The sequence below is a fragment of the Macrosteles quadrilineatus genome, unplaced genomic scaffold (genome assembly GCF_028750875.1).
Source record: "Macrosteles quadrilineatus isolate MER2022 unplaced genomic scaffold, UCM_ALF_1.0 Scaffold_5__1_contigs__length_97177068, whole genome shotgun sequence".
Classification (NCBI taxonomy): Eukaryota; Metazoa; Arthropoda; class Insecta; order Hemiptera; family Cicadellidae; genus Macrosteles; species Macrosteles quadrilineatus.
In genome coordinates this window covers 66485762-66498926 of record NW_026542598.1, presented here as the reverse complement: position 1 = coordinate 66498926, position 13165 = coordinate 66485762, and the positions used below count along the sequence as shown (strand labels likewise).

The following is a 13165-nucleotide window of genomic DNA, read 5'->3' as shown; positions in this document are numbered from 1 at the left end:
TAAGTGAAGTACAGTACAGTAGTTGCTGTAATTGAGAAAGTGATATGAACAGTTGTCGCGGTGTTGTCGATTACTGTACTTGATTGATAGTTTTAATTGCCTCAGGTCTGGTAATTTTCAGTTTTAATATACTTTTGAATAAAATTACAACCGACTCCTCATTACTTAGTGAACCGATTTTACCCAACCGAACGATTCTTTGAATATATACTGTGGTCAACCATTAATTTGTTTGGATGTTTAGGCGTGTTTCTTAGATGAGTAATGTAAATTACAATAAACAATATACGTCGTGGAATTTATTTTGTATTCGTCTTATTTTATTTGTAGCCTATAAAAATAGCATATATGATGCTTCAATATGCTTCAATATGATGCTTCAATATTGAATATAAATACAAAAGAGTTGGAAGATTCCCACGTGTGGTTACTCTAGTTATCCTACTAATATTATAAATGAGAAAGTTTGGATGTATGGATGGATGTATGGATGTATGTTTGTGACAAGTGAACGCGAAAAATACTGTTCGGATTGGGCTTAAATTTTGCATGATGATAGCTCACATTCCCGATTAACATATAGGCATATTCTTATTTTAAAAATCCTTTCGGGCTCCGCCCCAGTGGCTCTGGAGTTTCCCATGTTATTACTGTATGAGAAATGGAATTATTGAATCTTAACACTCTTAACAGCTGTTTCAATTAAACAAGTTGGTTCTGTTCTATGATGTTCCATAGCATTAAAGTAACAAGGATTACCAACAGGGTGCAGCACTATTATTTCTTTTACATTTATGACAACAGCTAATTTGCAACCAAAAGGTGAGTGAGCATAGCGAACGAACTTCAACCTGGAGGCGAGTTAGCGTAGCGAACGAGCTAACCTGAAGGCAAGTGAGCGCAGCGAACGAGCTCCAACCTAAAGGTGAGTGAGCGTAGCGAACGAGCTCCAACCTAAAGGTGAGTGAGCGTAGCGAACAAACTTCAACCAGGACGTGATTGTGCCATGCGAACGAGATCATCTTGAAAATTAAGAAGTTAAACGGGGCAAAGCCCGCGGGTTACAGCTAGTTAAATCATGAAAGCAGAATTTAAATTCAACGACACATGATTATTAAAAAATTATAACATACACATTTTATTACATCGACCTAAACAAGTTTTTTGTATTCCCGGCAAAAAATTCATTTAAATTAATAAAACTCTGGGTAAGAAAAAACTAAAAGGCAAGGTAAAATAAAAAAAATAATTTTCCTGACTATAAAGCTAAAAGCTAGCCTAAAAGTACTGTTATAGAAAATTCCACAGTGGTCAAAAGTGTTATAAGGGCGCCCACTGGCATGATGTCGAAACACTCATGATAACAAACTAGACTGGTGTTATGTAATGTAGCCTATAACCCTGTGGCGCTTCCGAAGGACGAATACATTTATGACCAACAACAGAGTAAATAGCCTGATAAGGACGAAGAATTAACAACGTTTAAAGATATTCTAGATCATTTACTTCTCTAAAATACATTAACGCATTTCAAAAATGTAAGAAAGACGTAAACTCAAGTTAAAAAAAATAGAAGTGATGATAACAAACAAGGCAAGCGAAATTGGACCTTATCACTTACCAGGTTAGCGTAAAGATCCGCACATTTAAGATTGAGCACATACACATATCACGTCACCAAAAATACACTGGAAAATTCAATTTTACAAAGAACACTGGAATAAATGGAAACTTGTATAAAGTTGTAGGTAAATAAGTGTAAAGCACGCACCAAGTTGGCCTGCCCGAGTCAGACGCTGACGTCGTACTAGTTCTAGAAGTTGCCACTGCAGCAGCACTTGCCGGCAGATTGTACACAATGTTACATAATTATTATGGCCAAGGTCAACAATGCCACTGATGGCAATGGATGCTTGTTATGCCATCAAGATTAAATAATAGCCCAATAGCCCCGCTGCAGCTCATCCATCCTTTACATCTTCTTAGCTCTTAGATATGTTTTCTATTCAAATGTAGTAAGATTAAAAGTTGTGTTTAGTAATTTTTTTGTAAATTACTTGAACTTAGAACTTTTTTGCTATAGTTGAAATTTGTTTTTCATTTTGTACAAAATAGGATATTGTACTGTAATTGTCTATTATTATAGTTATGTAAATTTCGTACATTTTATAAAAAAACACATACACACATATGCAATACATTTTACATGAATTAAACACATGGATACATATGAATACATTTTATATGTATTAACCGGCTTGTGAGTACACAGTATAGATATATTATTGCAAGTATTATTTGTAGTTTTTTTGTAATTTCATGTAGGCTATACATTTTATCAACTAAAAACATTTACAAGTTTTTAATGGTTTATGATAGTTGAAAGTAAAATACTGTATGTGTAAATAAATGGTGAACTAAGTGCTGAATTTTTACCAATTATTCTACCCAATAAAAGAAAAAGAAATATTATATAAACCCTGGTCTGACCTTGACCGTTTAGCTATTGTGGGGTAATTTGTGATTTATCAAAGTAATGATGACCATGACCTTATTGTAATACAAACTTACGTTTATAAAACGTTATTAAAAATCACAAGGTTGTGTCTCAACCAAACAATTTGTATAGCCTATGTATTTAGTAGTTAATAATTTCATAATAAATGTAATTTCTTGACTTGGCCAATGCAATGAATTGTTAATCTGGCTTGCTTAATAAAGGACTTTGACTTTAACATATTAATGATATGAGAACTTATAAAATTTAAAATCTCGTAAAATTTAATTTAAATTAAACTCAAAACTAGAGTAACAACTCTTCATACAATGATTTTTAAATACTGTAGTTTTAAATGTAAAATTTATTTTTAACAAAATTTGATTTGTTTAAGGCTAAAGAAAATCAGCTATAGCCTTTGTTTGGTATTTTATTACCCAATTGAATAAAAAAACTTCCTTATTTTTCTATCTGTAAAATGACGTTCCTATTAACATTATAGGAGGCTATGTAGGAAAAACATTCAGCTATTCCTTAAAAACCTGGTTAAAGGCGCAGCATTCGGCAAGGCCGTAGCCAGGACAAACTTTCGTGGGTGGGGGGGGTCTGGTCAGTGGCGGCATCAAGGGGGGTTTGGGGGTTGTGGTGCACCCCCAAGAATGAAGGGGGGTCCGGGGCGAAAATGTTATATTTTTAAAGTCGTTTGGTGACTTTTTAAAGAATTTTTTTAACATCTAAAACGGTTTCCAATCCTCCAAAAACTCCCATTTCCCATATTGTTTGTCATGAACAAGTAGACATTTAAAAAATTAAACTATGACGATTGCATTCATGAATTTCAATACATAATGTAGACTACGGTCATATCCTCCTAAAAGGAGTTTGGTGACTTTCTAAATCCACGTTTAACATCCAGAACTGTATCCAAAAACCTCCCATTTCCTCTTTTATTTGTCATGAACAAGTAGGGGTGTAGGCTTTCTGCCCATACGATAATCCTATTAGTGACGCTCGGCTGACCTGTCAGCGCTACCCGTCCCTGCGTTGGGGTTGAAGATGAATAAGCGTAGGACAGTGGAGGGGGTGAGACGCCAATGTAGGGGAAGTTAGTGCGAGTTGGAGAGAGTGAAAGTGATGTAGGGTGAAGAGAAGGAAAGAGGTAAAAAATCAGCCATAAGGATCGAACTGATCAACAACTCACCCCATTACATTGTGATCCAATGGTGTTTATAATTTTTTATGTGTTCAGTGGCGTCATTCGCCTATTAGGCGGCCTGATGATTGGAGTGTTCAATCTAAATCAATAACCACTTGCCTCCATTTATGTAGGCAAATAGTACCTAATATCCACTGTAAAAGGAAAAAAAGAACTGTTGCGGAGGACCTTTGCGGTAATATTTATTTACCGTATTGTGAGTTAACAGTATATTGTGTAAATAGCCTAAATGTATCAATAGTGTTTTAGACCTCTCAGTACATACATTCTGTGCTTTAAGTAAACTGTTGATTCTTTATGAACAAATTATTACTAATATAATGGTTAAATTATGGTCAAATTTGAAAAAGAAGTATTTTATTCCTAAAAAAGCCAAATATTTTATTATTTAATACGAACTTTTGTTTAAATGGTTACGTTTGTAAATCTTAGAAAACAACTAATATAATATATATATTGAAGTGTTTTTGTAGGGTTATTAGTGACGATTTGTAAATTTAAAATTGCTATTTTATTTGTATGGAGAATAATACAGTAGACTCATAGTTGGCTTGACTTGATGATGGTTGTTAATTGATAGTTTAATTAATATTGGCAAATTTGTTACATTTATACTAAACAATTAATATTTCACAAAAAATCTATATATTAAGGGGAGAAGTACGCCCGAAAAAAAAAAAAAAAAAAAAAAAATTTTATTTAATATTTGTATAGTTTATTTTATTCTGATTGCAATGGTATGTAATACATGCCTATTTTGAGTTAATAAAATATAAAAAATAAATTTTGAAAAAATTTCCACACGGCTACTTAGCAACCAAACACAACTTACTTTCATACATTATGCTCCTGTTTATCTTAGCTAATTTTATTGATTTTGATAAGTTGTGTTGGCTAACCTGGCTCCTGGTTTGTTTTTCTCTTAGTCTGTATTGTCGTCTGATCCATATGTTTATGTTTGTGTTGAGGTTCAGCATTGTTTACAAATTTTATAGCAAAGGTTATGTTTTGTGCTGAGTGTAAAAGTGATGTTACAAAATGACAAAAACTAAAAAGTTGTGGAAGAAAAGAAGCTTTCGAGGTAACCAGTATGCAAAGGTAAATAGTTGTGTGCAAAATGAAGGAAATAGGCCTACGCCTGTAACTGAAAACAGTCAAAGTTTGGATCCTGAAAATCAAAGACTAAATGATTCTGTGCCTAGCATTGAAAGTAGGCCTACTCCTCCATCTGCTTCATCGAAAAAGATTGGGACAGTGCCAGATACATTTGATAGTTTTAGTGTTAGTAACAACAATATAATACTAAGTATTAACATCTTATCTCAGGCTTTGTTATGTGCCACTGCTTGTAAGCAATGTAAATCTGAGAGCTCGCTAACTTTGACAGAAGAGGAAAGTTCACGACAAGGACTAGCTTGTAAACTAGTAATTGAATGTAAGAAATGTTTTCACTCTTTTCCTTTTTGGACATCACACAAAACAGACAATTTTTTTGATGTAAACTTAAAGTGTGTTTATGGGTTGAGGGCAATAGGTAAGGGTTCGGTTTCAAGTAGGCCTCTTTTTGCTTTACTCGACTTGCCTAAACCTCCAATTAGGTTTGAAAGGTACAACAGTCTTATGGTAGAATCTGTGAGAACTGTTGCTCACAATTCAATGATCAAGGCCATAGAAGAAGCCGTAGAAAAGAATGTTAGTGATGATGGTACCACTACCAGAGATATCAGTGTAGGCATCGATGGTACATGGCAACGGCGAGGTTTTGCTTCGCTCAATGGTATAGTATCAGTTTCAAGTTTCGACACGAGTAAAATCCTCGATGTGGAAATCCTTACAAAATATTGTCACACATGCAGTACATCTAAATCAAATAAACAAAAAAAAGGCCACCACTTTTGTGAGAAGAACTTTGAAGGCAGTAGTGGTTCGATGGAGGTTGCCGGAGCCAAGAGTGTATTTTCGCGTTCTGTGGCCACAAGAAATGTCAGGTACAAATACTACCTAGGGGACGGAGACTGTAAGGGGTTTTCCACTGTTGTTGAATCCCAACCATATGGGCCTACTTTTAATATTGAAAAATTAGAATGTGTAGGCCACGTTCAGAAACGAATGGGTGGGCGTCTTCGAAAGTTGCGAAGAGACTTGAAAGGACAAAAGTTGAGTGATGGACTGAAGATAGGGGGGAAAAAAGGTAGGCTCACAGACAGTGTCATAGACTCTTTACAAAATTATTATGGCTTAGCTATTAGGCGCAACAAAAATAATTTGGAAAAAATGAAAAGCGACGTTTTGGGAATCCTCTTCCATAAAGCTTCCACAGACGACACCCCACAACATCAACATTGCGACGAAGCATGGTGCAAGTACAAACAAGCTATAAAAGAAAATAAAACATACAAGCACAATAACTCACTAGACAAGGTTATAATCGACCAAATAAAACCTATATTCGAGGATCTGGCGAAAACTGAGTTGTTAGAGAAATGTCTGCATGGCCGAACACAAAACATCAACGAAAGTTTTAACTCTGTTGTGTGGTCCAGGATTCCCAAAAATAATTTTGTTGGAAGACAAACTCTGAGATTTGGCACATTTGACTCTGTTATTACTTTTAATGAAGGAAACAGGGGACGATTAGAGGTTTTGAAAGAGCTTGGGGTCAAAGTTGGAAGAAATTGTGCGAGATTTCTTAGTGACATCGACCGATACCGGATGATGAAATCAGAAATTTCATGTGATGAGAAGACAAAGCAAGCCAGGAAAAGAACCAGGATGATTAGGAAGAAGCTCTGGGATGCTGACAAAGAAAAGGAGCAGGATTATGCAGCTGGAATGTTTTAAAATGTAAGTTAATTATTATTTTCTGCGTTTTTTGCGATTTCTCAAAAATTCACTTTTTTAGCATTAAAGTCCCATTATCTCAGGAAGAAGTAAGTCAAATTATTTCAAAATTTTACCATATACTTAGCAGGTCTAAATGCACACTCCCTACCTGTTTTAGGCTTCTAGCTCAAAAACAAAAAAATATAGAAAATATTTTAATAAAATTAAAAGTCAACTTTTTTTTTATTTAAAAAAAAATTCAAAAAATACCAACGGATATAAGAAATCGAATAAAAATGCTAGGGTGTCTTTAGTATAATATATATATACTAGGAAAAAAATTTCAGTTTCATATGTCTTACACTTTTTGAGATAATGGGTCACATACATGTATATGTTTAACATTGCGGGTATAGGCGGCGTACATCTCCCCTTAATAATTTGAAACTGTTTTTCTTTGTGACAGCTATTTTGAGAGAACCGCTGGGCGTAGAAACCCGGTAGAGGTGTCTAAAGAAAGGTCCTGGTCTGTAGATGAGCCATCAAAAGAGAAACATGGAGAATTCCCTCGGGGCTCTGCCCCAGTGGCCTTTAAATTCCCATCCCATGTTATTCTTATGGAGGAAAACGAGGTTTTTGTCACAGCTAATTTGAGAGAACGGCTGGGCGTAGAAACTTGGTAGGGGTGTCTAAAGAAAGGTATTAGTCTGTAGGTGAGCCCTCAAAAGAGAAACGGTGTAAATTTCCTTGGGGCTCTGCCTCAGAGGCCTTTAAAGTTCACTCTGCAATTTTGTTTACATTTCAACCATATGGATAATTTTACACTACTTTTAATGAACCAGCTGTTAATATTAAAATTGTATTCAAAGGTCTACTGAAACTGTCAAAATTAAATGTTTACATTACTATATATGATTTTAAATGGATTCTCCACTGCATGGCAAGTTTTTTATAGCTTCAACAAAATGATGAATTTATGATACGTTTGAAATGTTTTGTTCAAAAATCAATGCTTTATTGCTCTTAGAAAATTTTAAATTATGAAATAAGTGTGACTTATAAATTTCAAAGGAACATATAACTATTCCTTATCGGGTTAGCTTATACATATTGTAAGGTTGGCACTTGCCTTTTTTCCTACTTTCAATCACCATTTATTTTTAAATTCAAGAAAGAACGCCTGAGATTAATTTATTGGTATAACAGTTTTTGATAATCGGGTTGAAAATTGTATCATAGATGAGTACGATGAGGATGAGAGCTGTGATCAAGTTTTGGAATAGACTAACTACGGAGTCTAGATGGTTTTGATAAAGTAGATGAACTATGTCAATTTAGGTATTAAAAAAAATGTGTACACAGTTTTTACTTTGATGTACACATGTAGCTAGGTTGAACAACGCATCTAAACCTCACTACATACAAAACATTCGGAAACACAACAGTGTCATCACATCTCATCGCATTTGCATAATGTGTTACCAATGCTGGACTAGGTTATGGATTTGGTTCCGCAAATGTTTAAGATTTGTGATAAAATTTCTTACAATTATGGTTCATTCGTATCCACGAAATACATGCACAGCTTTATGTGATCTATATGGCCAAGGCAAAACTACCCCATAAGCTAATGAACTATCAAGTAAGAACAGGATAATTAAATACATAGGTCGATGTGGCAAGAGAAGGATTTAAAATTGCTGAGATCGAAGTAAGAATGTTACTGCTTTCTGGAGAATCAGATATTTTAAAAAAAAAGTGATGAAGATTTACTTATAAATCCGGATACAATCTGAATGATTTTCCTAAAGCAGATTGAATTAATGGTCAGTAATAAATATTGACTCTTTCCGTAACATGATAAACTAATTATATGAACTCATTCTCCCATATAGTGAAAGTGGCTTTGGTATGAAACAAACTCATGAAGAAACAATTATAAGACTCCTAAAAAACCTTTTAGGCAACCTAAAGCCGATAAAAAGAAAGGTAGGAAATATTGTGTTAAACGAATTCATCAATCACGTATTTTAGGGAACACAATCGTCATTCTTATTATTGCTTATCGTCCCTTCATATAACTAAGATTTTAATGACTTCACTCTATCCAACGCAGTTAGCTGAATTTACATAAAACCTCAAGATTAACCGTCGATTTCGACGGGGTTCCACTAGTACCTTATTACCTTCAAGACAAACGCAATAACATATAAAGATAGAAAACCTGATAAAAAATAACACTGGTATTCGACTGTTTTTGTGTCGCGTAGTATATATTTAGTTCTTATGATTCTATCATATTGGTTTGTTGGTCACATAGTTGCAGACAAGTACTTATACCACACGCACTATCATAGTTTTTTAGACACAGACCACAAAAATGCCATATCTCGGTCATTTTTAATTGGATTTTCTACGTCGATGTGTCATTACGTTTGTGTCAGAATTTACAGTAAAAAGCATTCTTGTGTTTATTTTAAGAGTTTTTGGGAGATTTTAAGATTTACTGGTATAACGTTACTACTGTTAAAAATGTTTAAATGGCTGCCATATTAAATTTTAAATTTATAAATTGTAATATATTCTTGCAAAACTAATTAAACTAGCATTAACATTTATTTACAATTTAAAATTTTTAAGTAACATGGATATAAAAAAAACAAAATGGTGGCTCTGTGTGTAACCATTGATTTACAGGTGCTTTAAATGTGATACTGTATTTTATACATTCGTTATTAACACAGAAATTATATTCTAAAAGGTTGGTACAGAGTTACTTAACACCCTATAGTTCGACAGAATTGTTATAACAAACTCACTACTAGATCATAAATGACGAGAAATATATTTTCATCAACATCATTAGGAGTACTGGTTAGATGACGTATTTTCTCGTCACACAATTGGTATTTGGAATGTGACGTTTGCAGTAAAGATTTGAATAAAACTTGTTCAATATCGTACAAAACTGTGATTTTATTATTTTGTATAAACAAATCTTTCAATAAGTCTTAATTTACGACTCAACGAAATAAACTATGACCAATAGTTGTATCACCAGCGTTGCCTTAGTTTTTGTGTTAAAGATGTTCGCTTATGAGGCTACCACGTAAAATCAAAACAATTGTTAGGTTGCAATTGAGGTCAATCACACTCTCGCAGTTACTTCCCTGCAAAGTGACCCGAGTGACCCTACGTAAGGAATATCTAAGAAATAGCAAATTAAATCCTTGTACGCTAATCACTTATATTTCCTTTACCTTTCCTAGTACTAAACACTGATTCCCTTCATTGCATTATTTGTTAACGGAAGTCCATTCAAATTCTTGCGTCGAATTGTTGTAATGTCAACCCTATCCTTCTGGGAACGTCAGACGTCCGGTGTCGCTGGGGGCAACAAACTCCATCTTCTATCTCGCTCTACCCCCACTCTAGCACTTGCTACCCCTCAACTGCCAGGAAAGGCCATAAATCAGGCGATTAGCTTCAACAATACCCGGGTAGGATTATGGGACGACCTCCGTCTCCCGAACAAGTAGACACTTTTAAAACTAAACTATGAAGATTGCATTCATAAATTTCAAAGCATACTGTAGGCCGCGGCAATAATTTTTTTTACTACTAAATTTCGGGATTTCGGGGGGGGGGTTGACCCCCTAACCCCCCCCTGGCTACGGCCTTGGATTCGGATAGACTTTATGCTTCATCACCAAACCTGTACGGTAAACCTGTTTATTTATTTTATTACAATAGTTATTTGTGTAACTAAGTAGTGGGAGCAAAGCGGCACTTTGCTGCACACGAGATAAATGCAGTTAACGAGAATGTTTCTCGAGTGCAGCAAAGGCCATTTGCGCTCGTGTTACACATTATATTTTTCCTACAATTATAAAGCATAACTAGTTAGTCTTTCAAACTCTATACAACACGTGTTTAGGGTAGGTTAAACCCAAGCGTTGAAGGGAATGGGAAACACTGCACCAGTAAATAGTACGGAAAGTTTGAAATGGTGCTACTTATTTCCAAGAGTACACGTATAAACAGTAACAATCAGTATAAATAGAATAAACAAGTAATTTTTCCTACAGTCACCCGACAAAGTTGGCTTCCTTGTACTGATAGTACAGAAAGCTGCTAATTGCTGCATATTTATACTTTGTCGTACGGTTTATACTTTGGCGCACATCAGGATTCCATTCCAACGAAACAACACAAAACAGCGTGGTTCTATTATGCACGTAATCCGTGTACGTTTGGAAATAGGTTGGCAACACAGACAATAATACTATGAGCAGCTGATTGACTATTATAACTACAATTTAACCAGTCATTTCGTGTTTATAGTTTCGGTATTTCTGAACTTTTCTTTTAAACGTTTTTAAAACATTCCTACAATCTTAATAAACAAGAAAATACCTTTAAAGCATTTTTTAAGGCGCGGAAACCCCTTCAAACTACAAAAACATACGGAACTATATTCTCAAAACGCGGAGCACATTTCTTGCCGAGGAAAAAATAACGGAGTGATACGGACCGGGTACAACTTTCTCTAGGACACCTATTTGTGTTGCCAGCTGAACCTAAAAACGTGTTGTATAGTGTTTGAAAGACTAATTATTTATATGCTTTATAGTGACTGTAGGAAAAATATAATGTTTAACACGAGTGCAAAAGGCCTTTGCTGCACTCGAGATCAATCCGCACTCGCGTGCGTAAACATTGCTCTCGTGTGCAGCAAAGTGCCACTTTGCCCACTAGTTACACAAATAACTATTTTAACTTTCTTAGTTTTCTTACTTACGCACCAAGAAGAAAACAGTTCGTATGCTCGTTCATACTTCTTTCTTGATTTTTCAGGAATTAATGAATCATGTTTTGCAGTTTCTGCTACATTTCTTCTAGTTTAGGCCATTGATGTATTGTACATCGATGGTTTAGGCTACACATTTATTCACAATCACTGAGTTCATTATTCTCAACATGTTAGGTCCACTTATAAAATTATTCTCTCAAATACTACATTTAAGGTTAGTTAAAACCAAGCGTTGAACTAAAATCGTACTAATATTATAAATGTAAAAGTTTGTGTGTTTGTTAGAAGTTCAATCACGCATTAACTACAGGTTGGATTGGGTTGAAATTTGGTATGATGATAGCTTACATTCCCGATTAACATATAAACATATTATTTTCTCAAAAATCCTTTCGGGCTCTGCCCCAGTGGCTCTGGAGTTTCCCATGTTAACCTTATGAGTTTTTCATATTTAAAAGGAATTGAAGCATTTTGTCAGCTGTTTAAACTACACAAGTTGGTTCTATGATATTCAATAGCATCATAGACAAAAAGATCAAAAAGTTATAAAGATTTACCATCAGGGTGCAGCACTATTAATTTTTTTGCATTTATCACAACAGCTAATTTGAACCAAGCAGCAACAGAAAGCTGTGATACAGATACATTAAGAGAATTTTACTTTTTTTCTATTGTTTAGGTGCAATGGTAGGACATTATGGCTATGGTAGATGTGCTATACTATGGTATACTGTAAAATAACCAAATTTTCTTAAACCGTGTCCTCTCCAATTGCAAACGCAAAGAAGCATTTTATACGTATATGCCAACCCCGTACGAAGGACGGGTACTCTGCTAGTAGAATTTAAACACGAAATGACAGGTTAAATCGTAGTATCAATAGACATAATCAGCGAATCAGCTGATCAGTAGTAGTATCTTGAAGTGTTGCCGACCCATTTCCAAGGGTACACGGATTACGTGTATAATTAAACCAAGCTGTTTTGAGGTGTTTGGTTGGAATTCTGGTGTGCCCCAAAGTATAAACCGTGCGACAAAAGGATAAACGGCGCGACAAAGTAAGTAAATGCAACAATTATCAGCTTTTTAAACTATTATCAGTCCAAGGAAGCCGACTTTATCGGGTGACTGTAGGAAAAAATCGCCAAAAGATTTATTTTGACAAAAGACATAGAGCCCCAGAATTGCCTACTCTACCTGATGGAGCTCAAGCAAGGAAAATTTATAAATCAAAAACTTTTTTAAACAAAACGTTTTTAAACGCACTAAAAAGTAGAAAATAATTTATAAATATGTTGAGAGTACTTGTATACTTGTAAGATTTAAAACGAAAAACGTGGGGTGCATGCAATAGATAATTTACTACCTTCACCTATTAAACTAATGTATTATTATCAATTAATTGCATGCACCCAACGTTTTTCGATTTAAATCTTACAAGTATTTATACGCTCAACATATTTATAAATTATTTTCTACTTTTTAGTGCGTTTAAAAACGTTTTGTTTTTTAAAAAAGTTTTTTATTTATAATTATTTTCAACTTTTAGTCTTTAATGTGTAAATATGTTAAATATATTTAATATGGCATGTTAATATATAACCTTTGACTATTAATACAACACAACAAACCAAAACCTTATCATCTCTAATTAGATGTTTTATATTTACTTTAAAATGCTTGTTTTATATTTTTAAAATACTAGCTGTACCCGCGGGCTTTGCCCCGTTTAACTTCATAAGTATTCGCATGGCTCATTCGTCCTGTTTGAAGTTCGTTCGCTACGCTCACTCACCTTTAGGTTGGAGCTCGTTCG

The 13165-nt window shown here is 34.5% G+C and overlaps 2 protein-coding genes across 2 annotated transcripts in view; one reads left to right on the top strand and one right to left on the bottom strand.

Moving 5' to 3' along the window:
• Window positions 1–1789, bottom strand: part of LOC128994147 (protein cycle) — a 79426-nt gene extending 77637 nt beyond the window's left edge. The window contains exon 1 of the mRNA XM_054418462.1: window positions 1622–1789. The gene's annotated coding sequence lies outside the window, so the exon portion shown is untranslated. The remainder of the gene's footprint in view (window positions 1–1621) is intronic.
• A 3544-nt stretch (window positions 1790–5333) lies between these two features.
• Window positions 5334–6554, top strand: LOC128995665 (uncharacterized). The gene has a single exon (XM_054420682.1). It carries the CDS (start codon window positions 5334–5336, stop codon window positions 6552–6554), a length of 1221 nt encoding a protein of 406 aa, XP_054276657.1.
• The last annotated feature ends 6611 nt before the right edge of the window (window positions 6555–13165 follow it).